Source organism: Lolium rigidum, chromosome 5, assembly GCF_022539505.1.
Source record: "Lolium rigidum isolate FL_2022 chromosome 5, APGP_CSIRO_Lrig_0.1, whole genome shotgun sequence".
NCBI classification, from domain to species: Eukaryota; Viridiplantae; Streptophyta; class Magnoliopsida; order Poales; family Poaceae; genus Lolium; species Lolium rigidum.
In genome coordinates this window covers 181,178,402-181,203,566 of record NC_061512.1, presented here as the reverse complement: position 1 = coordinate 181,203,566, position 25,165 = coordinate 181,178,402, and the positions used below count along the sequence as shown (strand labels likewise).

At 45.4% G+C, this 25,165-nt stretch overlaps 3 protein-coding genes and 1 long non-coding RNA gene across 6 annotated transcripts; 2 read left to right on the top strand and 2 right to left on the bottom strand.

Annotated features, from left to right (window-relative positions):
- Window positions 1–4,455: 4,455 nt before the first annotated feature.
- On the bottom strand, window positions 4,456–6,327 carry LOC124651184. Of its 2 annotated transcripts, none has more exons than XR_006987302.1 (2): window positions 5,796–6,327; window positions 4,456–5,675 (listed from the first exon to the last, which is right to left on the bottom strand). It is a non-coding gene; the product is annotated as an uncharacterized LOC124651184 (long non-coding RNA). The 2 variants fall into 2 exon arrangements; XR_006987303.1 differs by having other exon boundaries at window positions 4,582–5,675; window positions 5,964–6,327.
- A 4,734-nt stretch (window positions 6,328–11,061) lies between these two features.
- On the top strand, window positions 11,062–12,484 carry LOC124651183 (putative F-box protein At2g02030). The gene has a single exon (XM_047190313.1). The coding sequence runs from the start codon at window positions 11,132–11,134 to the stop codon at window positions 12,290–12,292; it is 1,161 nt and encodes a 386-aa protein (XP_047046269.1). The 5' UTR covers window positions 11,062–11,131; the 3' UTR covers window positions 12,293–12,484.
- A 4,726-nt stretch (window positions 12,485–17,210) lies between these two features.
- LOC124652169 (probable serine/threonine-protein kinase DDB_G0291350) lies at window positions 17,211–20,228 on the top strand. 2 transcript variants are annotated; one of them, XM_047191191.1, is made up of 6 exons: window positions 17,211–17,412; window positions 17,757–17,899; window positions 18,239–18,370; window positions 18,848–19,033; window positions 19,401–19,525; window positions 19,770–20,228. In XM_047191191.1, the coding sequence occupies exons 1-6, from the start codon at window positions 17,226–17,228 to the stop codon at window positions 19,990–19,992; spliced, it is 996 nt and encodes a 331-aa protein (XP_047047147.1). In that variant the 5' UTR covers window positions 17,211–17,225; the 3' UTR covers window positions 19,993–20,228. The 2 variants fall into 2 exon arrangements, with proteins under 2 accessions (XP_047047147.1, XP_047047146.1); XM_047191190.1 differs by having other exon boundaries at window positions 18,230–18,370.
- Window positions 20,229–20,914: 686 nt separating this feature from the next.
- LOC124652171 (ASC1-like protein 1) lies at window positions 20,915–24,821 on the bottom strand. Its single transcript, XM_047191192.1, has 6 exons — window positions 24,199–24,821; window positions 22,236–22,462; window positions 21,997–22,152; window positions 21,726–21,911; window positions 21,413–21,597; window positions 20,915–21,330 (listed from the first exon to the last, which is right to left on the bottom strand). Exons 1-6 carry the CDS (start codon window positions 24,358–24,360, stop codon window positions 21,299–21,301), a joined length of 948 nt encoding a protein of 315 aa, XP_047047148.1. The 5' UTR covers window positions 24,361–24,821; the 3' UTR covers window positions 20,915–21,298.
- Between the last annotated feature and the right edge of the window lie 344 nt (window positions 24,822–25,165).

Sequence of the window (25,165 nt, the reverse complement as noted above, 5' to 3'; positions counted from 1 at the left end):
CAAATGGTGCATTTATAGAGATTAAGGAGTTCGACGGTGTAGTACCACCCATACGAATTGAAAGCTGGTTGAGACTTGAGAGGACTGAATTATCACTTCTCCGTTTGTCCGGAGCCCGGACGGCTTCATGTCTTTCAACACGGTTGAGACTATGCGGGTCACTATGATTTTTGATTTAAGGCACCGTTGGACGTTTGTATCGGCACGCTTTTTTCAATAAAAATCATAATATCAAGATACCAATTATATTTTACATCTGCAACAATGCATGCTCTAGTGGCATTAGAGATGCACATAGCCAAAATATAAGAAGAATTATACAATGAAAGAAAAGTTTCACTATAGAGAGTTATGCTTTGAAGCAACAGTACTTACACCACCTTGATAGCACCACAAGTCGGACAAGGCGTTTTGACTCATAGGCGTAGATATACCTATTAGGAAAAGTAAAATTAAAATTTGTTACAAAATGTTAAATAAATCGAATAAGTTTTCTCATCGTGCATCGGAACATTCTATGTTACCTCATGAAAGTTTTGTGGAAAAAAATATATTTTATATGACCTATGTAAAAAATATAAATAAATGTCTTGTAATTTTTTTTGGAACATCAGAAATTTTCTTTTTTGCACAGGCCATAGAAAATAAAAAAATTCGCGACACTTTGTGTGTAGGCATAGAATATGTGGAAGTACACCCTGAATTTATTTTCGGAATTCTTAGACATTTTGACATATGTTTTTTCAGTAATAGGTGCAACTACACCTATGCGTGGAACTCGATTTCCACCACAAGTATTACTTCTCCAAAAGCGACACCTTCAAGAAGGAAACATCACACAATCACCATCGTCGCAGACCATAGATCTTAGGTTTTTACCCTAGAGAAAAGTCCTCGCTTCCAAAAAACAATACTTTCAACAAGCCCATTGCCAGATACATCCAATTAAGGTTAGACCTTGGATTTTCACCCTGGAAGGTAGGACTTTGAACTTCTCTTGTGTTGTCGCCCCCACTTTCCAAGCCGTTGCTCCAAAACAAAAATCACTAAGCCAATTCATCATCGCCACGAAGAGTCGAATTATCATTGCTAGTCCCCATATCTCGACTTCCATCACATTCTCCGCTAGATGACTTAACCATGGGCAAGAAAGCATGCCCATGAAGGTAACGGCCACCACAGCTTCACAACGTTCCTCTCGAACCAAATGGTCAGAAAAATATGGGTACGCACGGCCGAGTCCCATCCGACCAAGCAAACTCTATGCGGGCAAACACCCGGTTGGACCGGACGGAAATGTTGTTCGGGGCAGGCATGCTCGGTCATACCGGCCTAAGACCTGGTATGAGTGGCCAATATTGCTGGTTGGGGGCGTGTATGCCCGGCCATACCGGCCGAACACACATTATGATCGGCCATACAAAAACAGCAGGAACACTCGGTATGAAAAATGCCAAAACTTTTGCATCGGAACTATAATTTTGATGATATTGGGCTCCACTACAAGAAATATGCTGACCTAGGTACGACCCTCTATTTTTGTTAGTAAATCATCATAATTTTTCATCTATGACGATCTTGTGACAAAAAAATGATCATAAAAAATGAAGCATCGGGAATTAACTACCAATAACCTTTTATTTGAAATCGTTAAAAACGAGCTGTTGAAATCACAACAACGAGATCAACAACTTTATGCATAGAAACATCGTAATCCAATCACGGAGTAAGAACATCAACATGAAAGATTTGACCTAACTAAAAATACAAACCGATAAAAACTCTAAACTCGAAAACGCAATAGAAGATGCATACGGATTTTGTTTTCGATAAACTTGGGCTTGTTGAAAAGCTAGCAAAAAGCTCAAAAACCTCACATAAAGAAACACCAAGATAAATGTGGCAAACATTGATAAAAAAAAAGACAGCAAACTTTGATGGAAGTAGAGAAAAAATGATTTGAGCCAAGTACCAAATAAAAACCTCGATCCCCTCTTAATAGTGCAGGGTCCTATACTCCTACACTCGAGAGAGAAAAACTGAAAAAGAACTACCGTGTAGCGCTCATCCAGACTCCGTCTTCGATTCCCTTTCTCTTCTTTTTCTTGTATTCACCAAACATGAAAAGGAAGAATTACCGTGTAGCGCTCATCCGAACTCCATCTTCGAGTCCCTTTCTCTTCTTTTTCTTTCTTTTGCAAACATGGACCAACACTATAAGAGGGAGAGAGGACCTTTAGATGATCTTAAAGAAAATGTTAGTCCTCTCTAACCTTGTATTCACCAAACACCAAAAAAATATTAAGAGCATAAACACCCTTATAGTGCCTTGCCTGCCCGCCCCGCCTTCCTCGACCACAGCACACAGCTGGTTCGCCACCGCCCGAAACCTCCCACTACCCCTTCCCCCTTCACCTGCCTCGAACCCTCCTGCACCCGCAACCCGAAGACCTCATCGCGAGTGACTTCGACCCCGCAGGACCCGAAACCGTAAGGTCCATTCCTCGCCTCCACCAGAGACGTCGGTCGTCGTCTCTAGCTTCTCATGCTTTTCTTCTCCATGCCTGGCTAGCCTCACCTATGTCTTATTCAACTCCAACCGCTACTGGTCATACCCAAGTATGGCGCCAGCGAAGAAAGGAGTTGTGGGGAGGTACGATACCACCCTATAGCGAACGCTACGGGGTCAAATAGGATTTGCCTAAGTTTCCTTGCCTAATGAACCATTGGCAGAGGTTGAAAAACTAAACATGGACATCCATTTGGTGTATCCATGCACGTGTATCCTTTACGGGCGCCACACATTGACTTAAGTTTGGGCGCCGCGCGCGCCCAGCCCGACCCTCTTCTTTCTTTCTCTTCTTCTCTTCCTCCTCACAACCCGGGTTCTCTCTCTCCTCCCTCTCCACCAAATCCACCGCCAAATCGTCGGATACGTCAGTGGAGATCGTTCCCCATCCATTTGAAGGAGATTACCTTGACAAATGGATGGGGAGCGATGCAGAGTGCGAGTGATGAACCTGGGTGTGAAGGAGAGAAGAAGAAGAAGGAGAAAGAAAGAAGAGAGAGGGCCGGGCGCGCGCGGCGCCCAAACTTAAGTCAATGTGTGGCGCCCTTCCAGGGGCGCCACACTTTCAAAGTGTGGCGCCGGCCGAGCGGCGCCACTCGTGCCGCCACGTCGGATCGGGGTCACCGGCTCGGCGTCGACGGGCCACGTAGGATGGGTGTGTGGCGCCAGCGCCGGGGCGCCACATGGGCATGTGTGGCGCCCTTGGGAGGGGCGCCACACAAAAGGGTTAGATTGGTGAAATAGTTTCGCCGGAGGGTCAGTCTGTGCTTTTCTTCCACTTTTGGGTTATTTTTGTGTAAATCGCCTCTCTTCAACAACTCTCACACCCTCTGTCTCTCTCTTCTCTGACTGCCACTCCGCTCCTAAATTCAGCATCGCTGCTAGTCTTCCCCTCTCCTAGACTGGCAACAACTCCATCCAGCTCCTTGGTAGATAGGTGATTTCTCTCATGCATGCCGTCGGGTCACTCAGCCCGGCAGCTCGCCGTGATGCGCGGCAGCCCGAACCCCTTCCCAATTGAACCGGCGGCCCACCTCTCCTTCACCCACCTCTCCTCACTTGGTCGTGGCGGCGTCCTGTCCACTCTTTCCGGCGCTGGCAGCGAAGGTGGAACAGCAATGGGGCCTTTCTCCTTCATCAGCCGCTCTGAGTCCTCGGAGTGCCACAACAACGGGCAGATCCGAGCGAGAGAAAGGAGGAGCTGTGCCGCCGGCGACCTCGGTCTCTCCATCCCCACTCCCCAGCAGCCGCGGATGAGTCGATGTTGGGGTGGCTCATGGCGGCAAAGAAGCAGAGCTCGCGGTCGAGGCTGTCGTGGAGGCGGCCGGCGAGCCGTACCTGCTTCACTGTCGCGGAGTCGCCGGTGAACAGCTGAACCGCATGCCACACTGACGTGGATTGGGACCGCCCGCCCAAGGGCTCGCGCAACTAGTAGACGCCCACCATTCCCAGCGCCCCCTTCCTCCATGCTTCTCCCCCATCCAGGTACTCCCTTCTCTTTCCCCTAGTTAATACTCCCACCGATTGGATTGGTGTTTATTTTGTCTCAGACCCCGGATTCCCACGCGTGGCCAGAAATTTCATGAGGCAAATTGGTAAATTGCCCACCAGCCATTCTCAATTGTTCATGAAATTTAAATTGCACACAAGCAACCCTGTGGTAATACACGAAATGATGTGAAAGAAAATGAGCTTGCTCCTTGTAGTTGGCAAGAATGGCTGGTTTGCAAGTGCTCGGCAGGGACCATGCTGTCCACCGGGACCTGAAACTTTAGCTCCAGGGACTGAAATCACTTCTTAATTTCTATGTATATAATGTTTGCTAACTAACTGAAAGACTCGTCTAAAATCACCTCCAAGAACAACAGTTGTGTCACCAAAAGGCAAAAGTGCTCAGGATGGATCATCCGCACATCACTGATGAGAAAACAATAAAACAAAGAAGTTGCATTCTACTTTTTTATGCCGCAGATATATTAGAGAACCAGATAAACTGCCTATGCTAGGTAGCATTGAGACATGAAAATATTTCCCTTACCTACGGCTATCGCTTGTACACTCAAAATCCAATGATAAGCTTTAAAGTATGAAGATCAAATCAAATTCATAGAACCACTGTCAAATAGAATACATATGCAAGCCAAGCATTGGCAAGCAGAGTTGCATCTTTACCCTCGGGCAGTGCACATAATCAAATGGCTTTGTGTCATATGCGTATAAATGGAAGTTTCCAGGCACCGGAACAACATCATTGACCTTTGTGTTCTGACTAATTCTAATCTTATAGAGGTGGTTTGCTGTCCTGTGTTTGGACCAGGCAGCAACAACCGTGAATGGCTCGAGCCTGTAGACAAACCCTCCTTCAGTTTCTCTTTGAACTGCTCCACTGGATTGGCTGGCAAGGAACCCTGCAATATCAACTTATCCTAAGTGTACATCTCATCTAAACAACTAATAGCTCTTTTAATAATTAGCGTCGTTATAAGCTAGAACTTACTGATGGCTGCATCGTGTTAGCTAAAAAAACCAAAAATAGAGCGAATTCATACTTAGAACCAATGTGAATCGGTGGTTATGAAAAAAACAAACTATTCCTTGCATATTGCAATAGAATGGGAAAGGTACCAGCTCCTACTGTGGGCTTCGTCTGCTAGACCGGTCATCCGCGCACCACCTTGCTGACTGCATCGTTCATATTCTGGTCGTTATTTGGGTGGCAGAAGGGCAGCTTCCAGGAGATGCCATGCTCCCTAATCTGGAGCAGACATCAGCACTGTTAGTCGTCTAGCGCTCACCCAGCGGTGGCAGATCACTTGCAGGGCCGGAGGCCACCGTCAAAGTGAGGAGCTGTTGGGTTCCTTACTACTACAAATAAAGACTCCAAATGGGAGGAACATTCAGTTACCTATTATTGCAGTGTGAATAATTGAAGACTGGATAGAAAATGTTAATTTAGATAAGACGACCTCATGTTCAAAATAAGCAACGCCAAGGAGTTGTCAGGTTGTCTTCTCTTTAAGCTACATAGCCTCTCTTGATCAAAGAATCATACAGATAAAGAAGCTGATGCCAACTCACTGTGTAGTTCGTGTCCTCTTTATATAACCTATTCAAAATATCAACGATCAACACATCAAAATTTTGTTGCAACAACTCATAACTAATTGGTCTAGCTATCAGTACCACATGATATTTGAACAAAGTGAAAAATGGACAAAAAGATGACCTTCATGAGGACTGAACGGACTGTACCTGCATAAAAAATAAAGGCACCCTAAATCAGATATACATGAGGAGAGGATCATAACTTTCCTCAGTATCACATGAATACTAATCAATGCATTAGTTGTAGAATACTTAAACAAATGATGAGAATGCAGTAAGAGTAAATGACCTGGAAGGCACGCTCAGGGGATGAAACATCACCAATTAGAAAGCTTATGTTATTACAGTTGTGCTGCCTGGCTGCTTCATGCATCCATCTGTTGAAGCTCTGGACGTTGTAGTCGCTGAAGTGCAAGAAAATGAGTGTCTGTCCAACCATGCAATAAACTATGCATATGTTTCATGAGACATGAAGAATAGTTCAATGCACTCTTACAATGTCAAACGCCGGTACTATGTTAATATGACAACTCAGCAAAAAAGACATTGTTCTAACTTAATGAATGTTCAGTCTTCCTTCCAGCACACGAAGTGAGAACATCAAGTTCTGAAGTAGCAAACATGATGGCAACTGTGAAACACAGAGGTGGCACATCACCTGATGGCAACTGTGAAACACAGAGGTGGCACATCACCGCTCCATCGAAGCCCTGAAAAAAATAGCATATATTGATTAATTATACCAATTGCAGAAATAAAAAAATTCAGCTACTCCTGAAAGAATAGGATCAGATGGAAAAATAATGAGGTTTTCTCATGCGTTTTCCTTCCCTTTCTCCTGGTTAATTCTAAGTTGTCACGAAGATCAAAATAAAAAAAATGTACAAAAATAATGGAAAAGATAGTAAGCAGGCATGCTGACAATATCTTTCTAATCAAAACTGATCTTCTCATGCGTTTTCCTTCCCTTTCTCCTGGTTAGTTCTAAGTTGTCGCGAAGATCAAAATAAAAAAATGTACAAAAAGAATGGAAAAGATAGTAAGCAGGCAGCTGACTATCTTTCTAATCGAAACTTATCTAGGTGAGCTAGAAAGTTGTTTAAATATACTCTTGGATGTGCTAGCTGAACAATGGAATCGTATAGCATAAGATGGAGATAGTTACTCATTATGACACTGGAATCGTATAGCATAAGATGGAGATAGTTACTCATTATGGCCTGTATTTTCAGGTAGATAGCTCTCTGTGGAAAAAGATGTTGGGAACGGAAATCTGCTGCCAAATTGAACATGCCATCCAGCTGAATTTACAACAGCACATTACTACCAGGATCTATACTATAAAGTGGTAGGATTTGGGATGCGTTTAGGAGCTCTAATTAGTAAATCTTCAAAAGCTGAGTACATATGGATGGAGAACGTCTCCATGCCAAAGACCGATTCAACTCCACAGTAGAGATGTCGGGGTCAGAACGGTGAGCCATGGAAAGAGAAGCCTGGCGCTGCTGCAGAGAGGTACGAAGGGGCAGGAGCTGAGTGCACTGCGCGTCATCTGTGAGATATCTACGCTTCTCCTCCATCTGCTGCCTGCGGAAAGGGAAGACAGGGAACTTCATTGGTTACCTTATTCCTCCAGGACGGAGAAGAGAAGTGGGGTCGAGCTCGCAATCGTCCTCCACTCGGGGCTTGGGCGGCTGAGCCTAGTGAGGACGTCGCATCCGCTGGTACACGCATCCATCTCCGTCCTTGCCATGTCCAATGGTTCCTGAAAAAGAGAGGATGTGAGATGGGAAAGAGGAAGCCCCCCTTGGGAGTTTAGTCGGCATTGTAGTTCATTCCCATCGGCACCGATGAATCCATTGCTGGAGCTGGCGGAAGATATCGAGGAGGTCAAGCAGGGAGGCGCCACTACTACCAGCGATAGAGAGGAGAGCACCAACCTTAGGAAAAGGATGGAGCGGGAGCGATACCATGCGGCTGGCAGTACCCGTGAAAGATTTTGAGATGCATGAGTGGCGTCCATGGAGGCCATCCGCCCTTGAATTGGTTGGAGAAAAGCGATGAATAAGGTGAGAGGAGAGGAAACGGAGGGGGAAGAAATCTCGGGGATGGAGGCAATATTTCGTGGTGGAGTGGTAAATGTCTGCTGGAAACTGCCCCCACCGCTTTGACCGCCGCTGATCAGAATGGCACGATCAAGGAAACGGGAGAACCGGAAACTGAAGGTAAATTAAAGAAGAGAGAGAGGGATTTTCGGAAGAGATAAGAAGGGAAACGGAGAGAAGCCGGTAACCCCAGATTTCCCAAGCAAGAAGAAAGGAAAAAATAAATCCTGAAGATAAGGATCTACCATTACCTATCTCTATCTACAGTAAAAAATCAAAGACGTGCCAAAGACCGATTGGACAAAATAGTAACATGAATAGTACTCAAAACGCTGAGATTTCAGCAAAGTGGGTTAGCTTTGATATAGTGCATAATACATGGGGCACTAAGAATTTACTCCCTTCGGCTCGATTTGCTTGATGCGACCCATGTACAATAGCAATTTTGTGAAAACCTCCTAGCTCAAAGGCGAACTCGACTCTCACCATCCTCCTCTGCTGGAATATTTGGAAGCACCGTAATGGGGTTGCCTTCCGCGGTGAGCGCGCTAGCCTCCCCCGCCTCCTCTCCATGTGCCGCGAGGAAGCTGCTCTCTGGGAGCTTCGTGCTCCGGCTGCCCTGCATGATGAAGCTGCCGCCTGGCCCTCTCTCCTAGGCACTGTGTAAAATGCTGATTCTTGCAGCTGCTCTCCTCCTCACCCCCCGTGTGTTTCCCCCTTCCTCTAAAACTCTCCTGCTGTAAAACGTGGCCCTTTGTGCCGGTTGGAAATAGAAATTCAGGTGGGGATCCTCTCCTCCCCGGTGAAAATTAAAAAAAAAAACCTCCTGGCTGATTTAATTTTTCTCAAACGTGGTCCTCAAATAAAAATCAAATCTGGACATACCCGTCCCGTGCCGGAGCTCCGTTCCCGTCCTGCGCCAGAGTTGGGTCGGCGCGCTCGATGTCGAAGGTGAGCCCGCACATGGGTTTGATTTTGATTTGAGGACTACGATTTGGTTTTGATTTTCACAAAATTACTATTCTACATGGGTCGCATCAAGTAAATTGGGGCGGAAGGAGTATTTTGGATTTGTTTTTAGCATGAATCTCTCGGGGTACGAAGCCTGGCAGCCACGAGGGTATAAGTATCACCGTCAACTATGGCTATTTGTAGAAACTCCCACATTCATAGAAATTGTCGATTCTACTAAAATAGAGACGTTGCAAATCAAATACTCGTTTCCTTGTTCTTGTTCTCTTTTGGTTGTTTTTTAACAAGCTCCTCTGGTTGACTTCTGCCACTCCAGCGGGATCATGCGACCATGACATCAGGCGAGGAGGCTGGCCTCAAGTTGTTCTAGCACCACATGGCGGCAAACCTCGGGGATTTGGTGTCCTAGTCGCACCACCATGGGGTGCTGCCCATCGTGGCGAAGAATCTGGTCGTCGAGTTCCACGAGAAGGCAATCAAGGCACTCGAAATTTACAACACGGCGCGCGACAAGGTGGATTATGTGCGGCGCTTTGACCGCCACGGCGACATTGCGATGGCTGTGCTTCTCGTGGCACCTCGATTTAGTCCAATTGTAGTCACAAACGTTTCAAACTCTGGTTCATATCTAGGTTGTGTTCTAGCCGATTAAAAAAATCAATGGCATTTCACACTTCACTTGAGCCTAGTAGTCTAGCCCCATTTGTCTTTCACCCTCCACTGTTGTGTTCTGCTTGAAATAAATTTTTTTGTCAATGACGTTGCTGAGATCAACGTGAAACAAAGGAGGCCATAAGGGATAGTCTGCTACACGTCTATAAACCCGAAGCTAACGCCCATGCTCTATGGTAAGTACGCCACTGAGTCGACCCCTAACCGGCATGGATCATCTACCCCAAAACCCTTCCTAATCTCCATCTAGAACGACAAATCAAGGTTACAGAGAGGGGAGGGGGGGGGGGGGGCTACAACCTATCCTCCTCGAACGGCCTAAAGGATGTGTTAGTTGGCACCGTGGTAGCGACGCCCTCCTCTTGGCCACGAATGTGATGAAAATAAAAGGGTGAGAGTAGGTGGAGAATAAATGGAACCTAAAAAAAACCATTATAACTACTGTTACCAAACGAACGGGGACCAAAAGACTCACTTTTGAAAACCTAGTTCTTGGTCCACCACACCATATTTTACAAGGTTGTGTGGTATTTTCACATCGATGATAAGTTCTTGGTGCCCAAAATCCAAACAATATCGCAGCGAATGAGTATCTCCTGTTGAACTTATCATGTGTGTTTCTCCTTCGCATTCCTACGCGCACTCGCAGCAAGCGTCAACCTCATTGACACGGAGTTTACCAACGAATCAAATTTTTCAACTTAGCAAACGGAGCCCCCCCCCCCCCCCCCCACAAAAGGGAAAAAGTGGCCCATGCCTGCCCCGGCGGTCGCCGTCGTCCTCATGATCGCGACTCCTGGACACAGAGTGCGACAGGCCGGAACCTCCCGGCCCACAGCGGCCCCACGCCGTCCACCCACTCTCAACGGCCCCCAGCACCGGACGCCTGGAGATTCGCGCTGCGGCGCAGATCGGACCGCTCACGTCCCGTCGGGTCGACACGACGACGCGACGGCTGCAGCCAGCACAGCGTCGTCATCCTCATATACGCACACACACATCCATCCCCCCTTCCTCCGTCCAGAAACGAAAGCAACCGACGAGGACCGGGAGAGGGCGGCGAGGACAAGAAAGTCGCCGCCGCGGCCGTCGTCGTCGTCGTCGGCTTCGGCGATCCCGAGGCAAGCCCTCCTCCTCCGGATCGTAGAGGTAACTCCCGCTGCCCTCCCGTCAATCTCTGTGCCGCCCCGATTCGGTGGGCGGTGGTTCGCTGATTTGATTGACTGATTGTGTCCGTTCGGCCGGTAGGTTTGGTTCCTCCGAGTGCTCGACACCGCGCCGCCCACCTACCTACCATGTGACGTGAGTTCCCTGGGGGGACGTATTGAATTCTCCGGTGGTTCGGGTAGGTTCTGGTGGCAGCCGGCAGGTGGTATGAGCGACTTCCTGGAAGCGGCAATGCAGGCTCTGCAACTTGTTGTGAGTGCTGTTTGCTGGTCTTGTTCCTTTTCTTGTTTATTTGTACTGAAATTGGCCCCCTGTTTCTTGGATTCAAGAGCTAGGCTGAAGCTGAACACCCTGAGTTGCTGCCCGGGCTGGATCATGGAGGTATGTGAAGAAGCTAATTGGGTTTTCCAGATTACTGTAATTATCGCGTTTATCGTGCTGATAAGTTGTGATTGTTTCCTGGAAATGCAGTAACCAGCCAGGGCCGCTCGACGTTGCTCTAGCCTGCCGGTAATCTGTGCTCTCTGACTCTCTGCTCAGCATGTCCTCGCCTAGCGAGACTTCGATGGGAGGGAAAACCGAAGTCCCGTCAAAGAAAATGGGAGGGAAGAAGAAAGCAAGGGCGACGGAGGAGGATGGGCGGCAGCTCTGCAGCGACGCGCTCACCGAGGTATTCCACAGGCTGCCTGCGCGCACGCTTGCGTCCTGCAGGACGGTGTGCAAGTCCTGGATGACCCTGCTCTCCGACCTGCATTTCGTGCACGAGCACCTGAAGCGTGGCCAGCAGAAGTTGCTGCTCTTCACAAATGATAGAGCAAACGACCGATCTCTCGCCACGGTGCTCGCGGACGCCAACGGGCACATGTACCAGCTGTCCAGGCCCGCGGCGTCTCGGACCCTCTTCGTGCACAACTCCTGCAACGGCCTGCTCTGCCTAGGCGACAGTAGAGGGGCGGTGGAACTGCTCAACCCGACGACCGGTGAGTCGCTTGTGCTGCCGACGCCGGACTACACTGCAGGAAGCAGCCAGTTCTCGTCGTGCAATTGGCATAGCTTGGGGTTTTGCCCGTCGACTAAGGAACACAAGGTTGCGCATTTTTATCCGGGAGATCTTGGTTCTGTCAAGGCGTGCTGCGAGGTGTTCACGATTGGAGGGAAAGCCTGGAGACAAGTCGGGAGTATCGACGGGACACCGATAGATAGAGGGATGCATGTGAATGGAACCGTGTATTATCTGACGATGTTTCGTTATGTTGCTTCATCACGCATCAACTGCCTGGATCTTGAAAGGGAGAAGTTTGATGTCATGAGGCTTCCTCTGCGCAAGACCTATGGAGGGCACTGCTCTTTGTCTGAGCTCGAGGGAAGGCTATGCTTGCTTGTTGTGGATGGTACGCTTGATGGTCTACCTCGTACAATGGACATATTGATGCTCGATAACGATGATAAGAAGAGCTGGACTCACAGATATCACATATCCTTGCCTTTGCTGATGCAATCATGCTACTTCACTCCAAAAAATGCACTCTTCCATGATGGGAAAATTTGGGTACAGTTGTTTGCTAAGAGCCTCTACTGTTATGATCCAAATTCAAATTCGGAAGAGCTGGAGATTGCTTGTCCAGAGTCCGAGTTTCCTTTCAGCACTCATACCTTTGTTGAAAGCATAGTTCCTCTGCGTCATCATTACTTCATCAAATAGATATGGTGATGCTAGTGTTCTCCTCTAAAATCTTCAATAAGGTTTTCAACTTATAGCGTTACAACACCATTGTTGTTTTTCTTTTCTTTTCTTTTCATGAGCGAAGCTGTTGAGTGCCTTAATTGGACCTATTTTATCGTTATTTGTAATTAGTTACTCTTAAGAGCATAAGAAATGCAAACCTGAAACACCCATGCTTGTGTGGCTTCTAACTGTTACATTGTCTAATTTCATAATGTACCTAAGAGATTATAAGACCGGTTCAAGGGAGAATTGCATTACTTTGTAGTATTTTACTTTGTGGAAGTGCTAGCATGTTTGGTGATGCATTGTTTATTTGTGTAAGCACGAGCTGACCAAGTGGAACTGAAAAGTCATCAACCCATTGAGATATTTGCTGCAATATACTGCCTTTGGTCAACCCATTGAGACCAAGTGGCCAATTTGTATGCATGAGTGGTTGCTAATAGCAAAATCTTGTCTGTTCAAAGGAAAAAAGAGAAAAGTTAGTTAGATGAAATTTAATTCCAAGTAAACAGTATGCCATTTGCTCGTTGCAATTTTGTTGATGATGGAAAGACAAGCTACTAGATAACTGTAGGATTATTTGCATCATTTCTGATAGTTCAGTCCACCTGATTGCGCCCCAGCCAACTACCACATATAGTTTTACATAGGGAGGCGTAAGCCAGCGATACATAGGGAAATTTACAGAGTAGAAGCGAGCCAATCATCTACTGAACCACGAAGTTCAACAGGAAAACGAGCTCGCCACAGGACAGCATCGTCCCCTGCACATCTTCAGGAGCAGGGCGAGTGAGGGGTTTTGGCTTGGCCACGCTGCTTCCATAGGTGCCAGCACCCAAGCAGGAGGAAGGCAGGAGCAGTGGCAGCGGCGATTGCCGTGGGCCAGCAACGTCCACGCCAGGTTGCACGTAAGTGGCGTCAGAGTGCAGGGCCATGTGGCTTGCAGTCTAGATCACGGCCGGGCAGAGGGCAATTGTGCTCAGCATCGACCATTGTCTTCTTCAAAGGAGGTCACCAGTGTAGACTCTGGCCTGGAGTAGCAGCCAGCTGAAGAAACAGAGGGGCGAGGACGGCCGGCTGCCCGGTTGTGCCAAATGAAGTTAGCATGGGGGAGACGCCCCCGCCAAAAATGCAGAGCTTGTAGCCGTCGGACGCCTGAAGCGCGTTCTTGGAGGTGGAGCACTGACCAAGATGCCAGACGTCGTCAGTGGCGGAGAAGGAGTCCTGGTCAGTCATGGCACGACGAAGTTTGCCACCCCGTGCTCGAGGGAGGATCTGGGCCACTGACACCTCGTCAAAGGTGGCGTGGGAGAAGAGGGCTGGCAAGGAGACAGCCAGGGCGCCGCCCAGGAGCCAGGCGTCATGCCAGAACGAGGTCCTCAGTTCCTCACACCAGTCCCGATCGTGACAATGGTCATGGTTCATGGAGCTGTAGAGGAGGGATCAACCGCTTGAGGGAGCCCTAGTGATCACCATCGAGAGCAGAGCACCCTTTGCCAAAGGCAGAGACATCGCCCAGCTCGCTCCAGACCACTTGACCCAAGGGGTGTCGATGATGTGGAGCCGGTGCAGCAATTTGACTAGGAGGCAGTGTTCTGAACAGCGAGAGCACGTTACTGTGGATATTAACGGGTGACTAGACACCATTGCGGAGGAGGTAACTTCAAATTTACCATGCTCACCTGTCTGACTGAATCTGGATATGTAGAGCTCTGGAATTTACTGTGTGAGGCATAGTAATTCAGTTAATATGCTCTGTGATTCTAGCCATTTCTAAGTGAAGTATCAACCGTAGGGAAGCATACGGAAATACGGCGCAGTCCTATTTTCATAACATGACATGATTCTGAACCTGTTAGATTTAGTTAGCCTACTGTTAGACATGCTACTCCCAAGTGGCCGATCATGAGCATGTATCCCTTCATCACATTGTTTGTAGGCTATTGTGTATTAAATTTGCATATAACTTACCTGCAATTTTTTTTTTTTTGCATATAACTTATAGGAAAACCGCCTCTCTTAAGACCAAAAGGACAAAAAATCATGAATTAACTGAACAGAATTCCAAAATATTTGTGTTCACCTTTTGCATACAGCTACAATCATATTGGGGAAATGATCTGCATGAAGTTTAATGTGTGGTATGTATGGACTGTGATAATCCCCAAGTTTCAAACTTCCTAGAATTTGCTTAAGTTGAGCTTATGTATGTTTGACCAAATTTATAAAAAAGATATTACATAAAAAGGGAAAAGTGCTAACATATGTAACTTCAGATCAGTATTGTATATTTATATTACGCAAAATATTTTAGTAATAAAATGGTGGTGAAAATATCAGCTTAAAGACCATGCAAAATCCTAAAATGTGAGTATTTTTTTGTTTGAAGAAATTCCGTTTTGCTTCCTTTGTCCATCTTATACTACTACTATATCTTAGACAAGGATAGAGAGATGGTAGTTCTGTCATCTTAACTCTAATATTTTGCATTTACAAGGTTACTGATAAACAATAGTGAATCGGTGAATGGACTACAACTTTTGACAGTTCCCCCCCCCCCCCCCCCCATCCACTTTTTCATCCCTGATGGGGACTGGCATCTCAGCTCATTAGATTTTGTTTCTCCTTGACGGGGAAATGAAAATTCAGGTTGCTCAAAAAAGCAAAGATCCGCAATTTATTCCACCACGTAAAGCTCATAACTCAATGTCGAGGACATAGTCATATACAGTACAAGCAAAACAGTTCCAACGTAAGGTTCAAATGGATATTCTACTAATTAGAGGTTTAACTGTGCCGGCTGTTTCTTCTTGACTCCACCAAATAGTACTCTCCAGCACAAAGGGCAATACCAAGAACAGCAAAGGCACTGAGTACAACCCTCTCGCGTTTCTTTTCCCTGCAAGTCAAAAGAAATCATAACTAGGATAACCAAAAATATACATGTGTGTGCTGCATACATATGCGGAACAATGAATTGCTTGCTTACGCTAACTCATTCTCTATTTCCTTCTGTAGTATAACTTCAAGTTTTTCACTTATAGCACGCTGGGTACGACAGCACTCAGCTATGTTTGCCTCAATGCTGGTGAGGCTGTTATCAATGCGTTGAGCAAGCGTTTTCTCTATCGTGCAGGAGTGCTGCGGAGATAATGGGAACTATTATTAGACAAGCGATGATATTATTATGCATTGACAAAATAGAGAAAAAAAATTATTATCCTCGTTTCCTATAGATTCTCAGATTTGGTTCATGCTTTGGTAGTATTTTCCATGCCTTTAATGTGATGCGCGAGAGGGAAGACATCGTTGGGACGATTTGAGTGTGCAAGAGTTTCCGATGGTTGTATGTGTAGGAATGAAGGGTACTTACTTAAACACTACCTACCAGCTACTCATTGGTGCACCATTGTTAAGTTCAGAGGGAGAGGCTCACTTAAGAGCACTATATGTGTGGACAGCTATATCTAAAAGAGTGGTAGATTGAGCACAAGAGTAAATTGTTTTAGTGGTTCTTTTGCAGACTCATATGTCAGATTAAAAAAAAAATCATGTGCTTGTCTTACATGTATGATTTCTGTAATGAAAAGAAACAGTTGTCTGGATTTACCTTATTTACGCCATCGGAGCTGTAGAGGCGCGGATTATCCAAGTACGGCTGCCGCTGAAAGGGCCCCTGCGGGAGAGATCGCCGGAGCACACGGCCGGCGGACCGGGCAAGCAAACGAGCCATCAGACTGAATCGAGCGTGTCTCTAGTAGTCTGGCTGGTTGCCCCGGCCAAGACCACAAGTCGCAATTGAAATTATCGACTGCCACCGGGCACGAATCGACGCTATGTGTGAGAGAGACGGTGTGTCCGAATCGGTCGAGGAGAGCTAGAATTTCGAATTCATGTACCTTAGGAAACCAATCTTCTTTGATCCCATGGAATATAAAAGAAATAAAATAAATAAAACCAGTGTCAACACATTCAAGAGAAACATAATTTACATAGTGAATAAAGGAAAAAAAAACTAAAACTAAAAGGCGCTCGTACCGTCTGCTACCCTAGCCTACTCCTCGTGCTTGTTGTCGAGCACAGATTGAACGACGGAGGTGGAGGTGGAGTAGCCCACGGATTGAACGACCGAGGTGGAGGCGGCGGCAGGTGCGGGACCAAGTTCTGCAGCGCCGTTGGAGGGCCTCATCCTCCGTGAGGCCTGACGGCATGATGTCGGTGGCGTACCGGGGCAGCAGCGGACGCACCGGTCGGTCCACCTCTGACACGAGGATGCCAAGCCTCTCTATATCTTCGTCGGCCGTCGCCGCCGGCAGCTGGAACTCCCAGCCCTCCTCCATGGTCGTCTGCCAGGCGTGGAAGACGCAGCCGACGAGGTCGTCACTATCATCTTTGGCCTCCTCGTTGTAGTAGGGCAGCGCGTCGTCATCCTAGGGAGGTACAGGAGGATCCGGCCGCTGTGTTCAAAGAGGAGGCGCAGGAGGGCGCGCAAGCACTGGAGGTGGACCAAACGGGCCTGTTCGCCGAGGAACCCCACCTTCCTCCTCGGATCCTTCTCGGTGTCGCACTTCATCATCTTCCTATAGGATTTAAATGAGCATGGAATTTCAACCCTATATTTTCCATATACTATACTTTCCCTATCTTATAAATCAAAGGAGCCTTGAATTAGATTGTAGAAAGTTTGCGCAGTTCGCAATTTTGACTTTCTACTAGGAGTACGTGTCCTGTCCAGTAAAGCGTACACAGCAAGCAAAGACGGAGAGGAGCAAAGTCATCGTCTGCTGGTGGACCCGTGAGAGCATCGAACCGTCGGAGCGAAGCAACAGCTGACACCCACCCTCGCCATCGCCAGTGGTCGCCGGCGACAAGAACGCGCGCCCGGGTTCGCCGGCGGCGAGGGAGGATGGGCTGCTCCATCTCGGGGCTCAACGCGCTCTACGACGCGGCGACCGGCGGCGGCGACGTGTGGATCAACGAGCGCCGCTTCCGCGTCCTCCGCCAGATCGGCGAGGGCGGCTTCGCCTTCGTCTACCTCGTCAAGGAGCACGAAGCCTCCTCCGCGCGCGGCAGGCACCCCTCCCACGTCTCAGGTCCCCACCTGATCCCGATCCCGACCCACATGCCTCGCGGCGATCTCTCGCCTCAGTGTTTCGCGTCTGTTACATGTTCTGCGCGCTCGGTTTGAATCCGTCAATTCCTTTCCATTTCTCAAGCCGACGAATGCATCTTGCTGTTGTTGTTTTTTATTTTAAAAAATCGTGTAAATTTCACCTGCCCTGCTACTAATGTTTTCATGAGCTGGGTTTAATTAGTTCTGGAATCACACCGCTTGTTGTACAGTACTGAAGTTTTTGTTTTTTTAATTCTTGCGGGAAACTGAGAATTTAGGAGGTTTTATTAAGATTCTGATGCTGGCATGGTAATGTTGGCTCAGATGACGGGACATATGCTATGAAGAAGGTGCTGATACAGAGCAAGGAGCAACTGGATCTGGTGAAGGAGGAGATCCGCGTTTCGTCCTTGTTCAACCATCCCAATCTACTGCCGCTTCTTGACCATGCCATAATAGCGGTTAAGGTAACATCTTTGCCACCTGTATTTCGTGCCATGTAGTGCCATATGCAAAGCTAGAATCTTAAATATCATATATGTGCAAAATTTCAGAAAATCATGTTGAAGCTAGGCAAGTTAGTTGAGCTTGCTAAATACTGTAAAAAGCGCGAGAAATATATGTCTGACCGTCTGAAGCATATTTGTTTGATGAGTACAATCTAGAGATATAGCAAATAAAATAAACTGAGCAGCGTGTTAGCCTGCGATAACATCTTATAGGCAACTTGATTTTTATTATTCATCATAACTTTGAAGGCATATACCATGTTGAGATAACTTATATGATACATATAGAGTACACAGGGAGATTGGAGCCATGAAGCCTACTTACTCTTCCCAGTCTATTTGGATGGTACTCTGTTTGACAATGCTCAAGCCATGCAGTCTAGGAAGGAATTCTATTCGGTAGTCGATATTTTGCAAATATTCCAACAGGTTGGTTTTTTTCATACTGGGCAATTGTATCAGTATACTGTTTCTATATGATGTTAGGGTGATAGATATCAAACAATTTCTTGAGTTTATTTTTTTTAGTGATTCCTTACCGTTTATTAAGTCCATGTACAATATTGGCCAATTTATTATTATGTTATTTTTCCATGATTTTTTTGAAGAACAAGCTGTTGCACAACTTAAGTGCTGTTGTATACTACTCTGCATTAATTTCTCTTGTGTAGTATTACTCAAACTTTGTCTTACATAATTGTATTGCATTCTATGCAAGGAGTAGAATGCAATCACAGGTGACAACACAGTTTCATTTTTCTACCCCTGTCATAGTACTGACTGAAAATTTACATTAAATACTGAGTTAAGTACTAATAATTCTAGACTATCCTCCGCATACCATTGAATAGTTAACCGTTGCATTTTGCATCTCCCTTTCTGTACTAATACAATTTCTACCAACAGCTCTGTGATGGACTGAAGCACATGCACAGTTTTGATCCACCATATGCCCATAATGATGTGAAGCCTGGCAATGTTCTTATAACCCGCCGAAGAGGAAAAGCACCACTGGCAACATTGATGGATTTTGGAAGTTCAAGACCTGCAAAGAGTAAAATCCGTTCCCGTTCTGAAGCATTACGGTTACAGGTTTGTCTAAGCTCCATGCAGTTTTCAGGAGAAACAGCTCTTTATGATACTATATTGGCTTTTGGTTTCCGTAAATCCTTTGTTAGGAAGTTCGGCCATTGTTCAGTAACAACAGTATTGTATTCACTTTTCGGATGTTTAGAGAATTTATTAGGAATGCTCTTCTGTTTCTAGCATTATCTTTATGTTCCACGATCGTGATTGAGATTTTTGCGCAAACTAAGAAGTTTGACTATTACTTTGTTCTTTCCTTCAGAGCGAGTAAATCATCTAAATGACTGACCGTTACCTTTCAGTAGGCCACTATTACTTAGAAGAAGTTAGTGGCAGTCTAAACAGTACTGATGTATACCTCACTTCGCTGCAGGAATGGGCAGCTGAGCATTGCTCTGCTCCTTTTCGCGCACCTGAATTGTGGGACTGCCCAAGTCATGCTGATATTGATGAGAGGACAGACATCTGGTCGCTAGGATGCACTCTTTATGCCATCATGTAAGTTCCCTTATGGCATGTTGCATTATTAAACCACTATGCTTGATAAATTTCATCTCTTGTTGCTTTAATTATACTTAAAGATCAAACTCAATTATGTAGAGGCTTTAAGCAAACATATTTTCTAAAGTTACTCGAGATACAATCAAACTGTCTTGGTCTTGGAAAAGTAACGAGCTCAACATGTCCACTGTGGAGGTAGCCTGTAATTACACGCCTGATGTTCACATTTCATTCTTCATAGGTATGGTGTTTCTCCCTTTGAGTATGCTCTTGGTGAATCTGGAGGAAGCTTGCAACTGGCAATCATGAACGTGCAGTTAAAGTGGCCACGGGTACCGAGCCCTTACCCTGACGCACTTCACAAGTTCATTACCTGGATGCTTCAGCCACAACCTGCAATGCGCCCTCACATCAATGACGTACTTCTCCATGTTAATAAGCTTGTGGAAAAATTCTCAGCTTAAGCCAGATTGCATATTATGTTCAGATTTTCTTCTTTATACAATTGTGAAGGCAATGTTGTTGTTAAGAGTCAATTCATCATGCTGGAGGCCTGTTCTTTGAAGTGGGCTCAGTGTCCATTATGTATGTAGCTATCATACTGTTATCGACATGTTGCCCAACTCTTGGAAGTTATTTTACTGGCTTATCTTGTACAAATGGTTCAGTGAATACCAATATACCTCTCTGGCTCTCTCCATGTCTTCTAGGGTGTGTTCGTTTCTGGAACCAACCGGAATGGAATGGAACGGTTCCATTCCGTGAGCCCGTTCTTGTGTTCTTTTCTGGGATGGAGTGGAATGGGGTGGAATGGAGTGGTTCCATAAAAAGGAATATTCCCTCAATATGCGGAACCGACCGGTCCGGCCGGACGAGGTGGAACAGCACAGTAATGCTGGATGATTAACTCTAATTTAATTAAGTTTAGCAATAATTAATTAAGATTAGGAATAATTAATCAAGTTTAGCAATAATTAATTAATTTTAGCAATAATTAATCAATATTAGGAGAATAATTAATCGAGTTTGATGTCGTTCTCATTCCATTCCATTCCACCCCATTCTAGAAAAGAACACAAGAATGAAACGGTTCCGTGACAATTTTTTATCCAAAACGAACACGGGAATGGAACGGTTCCATGACAGTTCCATTCCATTCCACCCAGTTCTAAAAACGAACACACCCCTAGATTTCCTACTCTGACAGGCAGTTAAATTGTTTTTGTAATCAAACTTATTTAAGTTGAACTAAGTCTATGTAAAGATATATCAACATCTACAAGGCCAAAGTTAAAGTCCAACTAATTTGGATCAAAGGGAGCAAGTTGCTTAACAATGTGAACAGTGGTACTGGTAGGACAGTTATGGGGAAGCAAGAGTAAGAAATGTTTTGGATATCTTTGGAACTTCTTGCCGTGAATACCAATTAGAATGCAAGATACACAAGTGTCAACTGAATTGCCACAACATACTACAAGACAATGCCAATGCATCATGAATCAACTAATTCTTACTAGATTGAACAAACTTAGTATGTTCATTCTTTTATACAAATGACTAAATGAGGAAAGGATCTAAGGGGGGAAAATACAAATCAACTTGTGTATATGATGGCACAAGCAGCTGCAGTACCAACTCGCCAATCACGGCTACCATGTTTGACACTGGAGAATGATCTGTTCTAGTGAAAAAACAGTGCCTAGGCTGATGTATCTTCCTGTAGGGAACACTGTATATAGTTCTTCAGTTAAGCACCCAACAAACTACAGATTAATCTTCATGATCATCTTCGCCTTCAGAATCTGTTTGATCACAGGTAGATAAGAAATCAATATGCTGCTGCAAAAAGAAACAAAACAGATGGGCAAGAAGAGAATCACTTACCGGATCGAACATCATCACCAACACGTCCTCTGGATTGGATTTGTTTGACTAGCATCCGGTAAATAAGTACCCACCAGTATATGTGAAGGACTAGAAGTGAGAACAGGAGACTGTTGAAAAGATAGTAGTATACCGAGCTATAAAATTCCTTTTTCTCCTTGGTCAGGATCACAGCTACTTCATAGCTGAAAGCCACAAGATCATCAAATCAATGAACAGAGCGCTGCAGATTTTAGTGGTATAATGCTGCTTTCTAAATAGGTCAAGTGGCATCAGACACCAGAGCAACCTACAAGCTGAGGTAGATGTTTACCTTGTGCTTCTTAGGATCCAGAAAGGGAATATAATTAGCCGAAGTAGGATCCACGAAGCCACAAAAAGCAGAAATGCCACAACAGCTAGCCCCTCACAGCTACTATACTTGGCCATCTTTCCGATCTCTAGGAATATATCACTTGCATCATGGACAGCTAAAATGACCGAGCCAGCACGAGACAATCTGTTCAACAATAGCAATAACATCAAGACCTGGCCATGCCATGTGTATCTTTATGATAAAAAAGGGCAATTACTCATCTACATACCTGCAAATATATGACATAACAACCAGAACAACTGTTGCCAAATGGTGAGACATCGAGACTCCGAAGTCCTTGCGTCTTGTTTCCCAGAACAGAAGAGCGAAGATGGAATATGTGTAAAATCCAGCAGCATACATGTATACAGCCTTAAGCTTCAGCCTGGGAGAAAGAAAAATATAATGTTGAAGCCTCTTGGGTGAAAGCAGTTTTGCAATGAAGAAGACATTGTTTCTCTCACTTACTTCATCTTTTGATCTGGCCAGAGCTGCTCGCCAGGCCCTACCCAGAAGTATCTGGTATTTGTAAACCATGGCTCATTGTATGTTACAGATAATGAAAGCACTTCTGCAGAAAGAAAATAAACAAATTTCCATGCGGACTCCTTGAATTTATCGATTCTCTTTCTCCTGTCTTCTGTTTCGGCAAGCTTGTCATATCCCTTCCCAAATATAAGTCTCCTTGCTAATCCCTGCGAACAGAGTGAGATGAACGGACTATAATACATGCATGTATGTACTGGAATAGCACAAACACTAAATAGCGATCACTGCAGTCACGATTGCACCATTCTTGCAAATGGTTTGCTCAGCGTACAGCTGCACTGTGACATCACAGCAAATATAACACACCAGCAAGCTTATGTACCAAGACAAGTGATGGCACAAAACTGGTTAGTTCTGGCTTAGTTCAGTTCCTCTCTTTTAAAAGTAGATTCTAGACAACGCAAATTCAAAATAGTGCTTGGATTCCCCAACACTTACTCATGTGCCTATCATGAATGGAAATTGATGCTGGCTGAAGATATCCATAAATCGTAATGACATTTTGTGTTAGTTTCTTAGTGTAGGATTACCTCTATCAATATAAACTCATAACCATTGGAAGGCTAGTCATCTATCATTACTCTTCAGACATTACACTAATATAAGTGTTCAACATGAGTTACTGCATGTAATACAACAATGGATAGGTATAATACTTAAATGGTACTGCAACCAAGTTAGATTTTTTTTTTAAAATTGAACTACTATCTCGTAGCAATTGCGATAACCATGTAAATGGATCCAGTCATTAAGGACAGGAATCATCATGAAATCAGTACCTTTTCAAGATATTATCACTACGTAATAGTATGCATTTGAGCTTTCATAATAGGAAAACAGCAGTAAATCTAAGTCAAGATAGATTCAAGAGCAGTGCTGTAGCTAAGTTAAATAAGAGAGAGTGTTATTTGCTTCCAGTACAATAGTACACGTTCTATATTTTTCTATATAAACTTGGATAATGTCATATCCTGCCTCACAACAGATTCACTACCCCCTTGTTAAGATGCTTAAAGTACCACCTTGAACAAGAGAGGAAACACGTGGCATCTAAGAACGTTTCTACGATCTGATCATGTTAAAATAGAAGGCAACTTCACAAAACGCAGTCACGATGACCTCAGCTTTTTAGCAAACACAATCAAAAAGCTTATCCAGCAACAAACTGCAGTTAAGATGCTTGAAGTTAAGCATGAAGATGCTTAAAACTACCATCTTGCTAAGGTGGTTAATACTATTACCTTGGACAAGACAGGAAACAAGTGGCATGTAAGAACGTGTCTAAGATATGATTATGTTAAGAAAGAACGCAACTTCACTAAACAAAGTCACGATCACCACAGCTTTTTACCAAACCCAATCCAGCACAAACTCAATCAAAATGCACAGTTTGTAGTTTCTACAAATTTTCAATAGACGGAACACATGGCATCTAAAACGTGTCTACAATTTGATGGTGTTAAAAAGAAGGCAACTTCACAAAACGCAGTCACATGATCACAGCTTCTATCAAACCCAATTCAGCACAATCTTAATCAAATGCAGTGCATTGTTACCGTGCTATAGTCTGTAGCTGCTACTAGTTTCCATCTATTTATAATTTGATACATATAGTTTGAACACGCAGAGTTACAGAAAGTCACAGGAGTACAACAAATTGACATGTCAGATTTATGGTTATAGAAACTGTAAACCACATCAATTCTTTTGAAGGGGCAATCTAGTCCAATCTTAACTGATCCATGAACAAGACCAGGACTACCAATACTACAGCAAGGAACTCAAGGGGAATGCTTATCCAGCAACTAGCTAGCGCTTAACACGGGCATTCCGGATCCAATGAACAACTAAACTGAAGAGGGAAGCAAGTCAAACAATTTACCTCGAAGACGAATCGGTCAAGGAGGAAGCGCAAGGCGGGGAAGAAGGCGACGAGGATGGGGAGCACGACGTAGTCGCCGTACGCCGGATAGGACTCGGCCTCCCAGTCCACCGACGCCGAGGACGAAAAGGATCCCGTGAAGAGCTCCACGAGCGCCGCCATTGCAGGCAGAGGCGGGAGATCCAAATCCAAGAAGTCCCGGCTGGTTCTTGGATCCAAGACTCCAAGAAGGGCACGGAATTGACGCGTCTCCGATCCAAGTAACCTAGCAGCGCTTCCGAACTAAGGAGAAGAATGAGCCGACCTGGGGAGGGAGTGGCCGACAAGGAGAGATTTGGGGTGGCTGGAGCTGAGCAAGAACTATAGTATATCTTCTTTGTTGGTGGGGATTACTAGGAAGGGGCAGCGGATGAACTGGCTGGCGCCCTTTTCTGTATGGGAGCGGACGAATTATTAGACAATCCACTGGGTTGGGTAGTAGAAAGATTAGATCTGAACGTCAGCTTATATTTTAGTAGCGGCATCAGTTTCGTAGCAACCAGGCGTGCGACGAGATCTCCCGTGCCGCGGAAGAAAAAAAGAAGGGGGGATAAATCCCCTTTGTCTCCTGCTGGTTTGTGCTTGGCCAGTCTCCACGTGAGCGGGTATGTAGGATTGTAGGTATTGCAGGATTAAGAGCATCTCTAGCAGAAATCGCATCCGACCCCATCTGAAAAATAACCACCGATTTTCAGTTTTGGTTGGAAAAATGATCAGTCCAAACACCCGCATCCGACCCCATTTGGAAAAAAAATATTCAGTCCATCCAGTTTCCCGTCGTGGAAACCCCAATTTCCCAGTTTTGAGAGCCCTTCCGAGCTCGAACCCCATCCCTACTCCCGCGTTGGCGCGAAGGAAATTTCAGCCCAACAATCAAGCGCCGGAGTCGGCCAAAATTCGTCAGCATCGTCGGATTCTGGCCAAAATT

What these genes read in the sequence shown, in the direction of transcription:
- LOC124651183 (XM_047190313.1), top strand. Translation starts at nt 11,132, where the DNA reads ATGTCCTCGCCTAGCGAGACTTCGATGGGAGGGAAAACCGAAGTCCCG.
- LOC124652169 (XM_047191190.1), top strand. Translation starts at nt 17,226, where the DNA reads ATGGGCTGCTCCATCTCGGGGCTCAACGCGCTCTACGACGCGGCGACC. An exon ending in GCACCCCTCCCACGTCTCAG is followed by an intron (nt 17,413 to 17,756) that starts GTCCCCACCTGA and finishes ATGTTGGCTCAG; the next exon opens with ATGACGGGACATATGCTATG. An exon ending in TTTTGCAAATATTCCAACAG is followed by an intron (nt 18,371 to 18,847) that starts GTTGGTTTTTTT and finishes TTCTACCAACAG; the next exon opens with CTCTGTGATGGACTGAAGCA.
- LOC124652171 (XM_047191192.1), bottom strand. Translation starts at nt 24,360, where the DNA reads ATGGCGGCGCTCGTGGAGCTCTTCACGGGATCCTTTTCGTCCTCGGCG. An exon ending in TTGACCGATTCGTCTTCGAG is followed by an intron (nt 22,463 to 24,198) that starts GTAAATTGTTTG and finishes CTCTGTTCGCAG; the next exon opens with GGATTAGCAAGGAGACTTAT. An exon ending in TGGTGATGATGTTCGATCCG is followed by an intron (nt 21,331 to 21,412) that starts GTAAGTGATTCT and finishes GTGATCAAACAG; the next exon opens with ATTCTGAAGGCGAAGATGAT.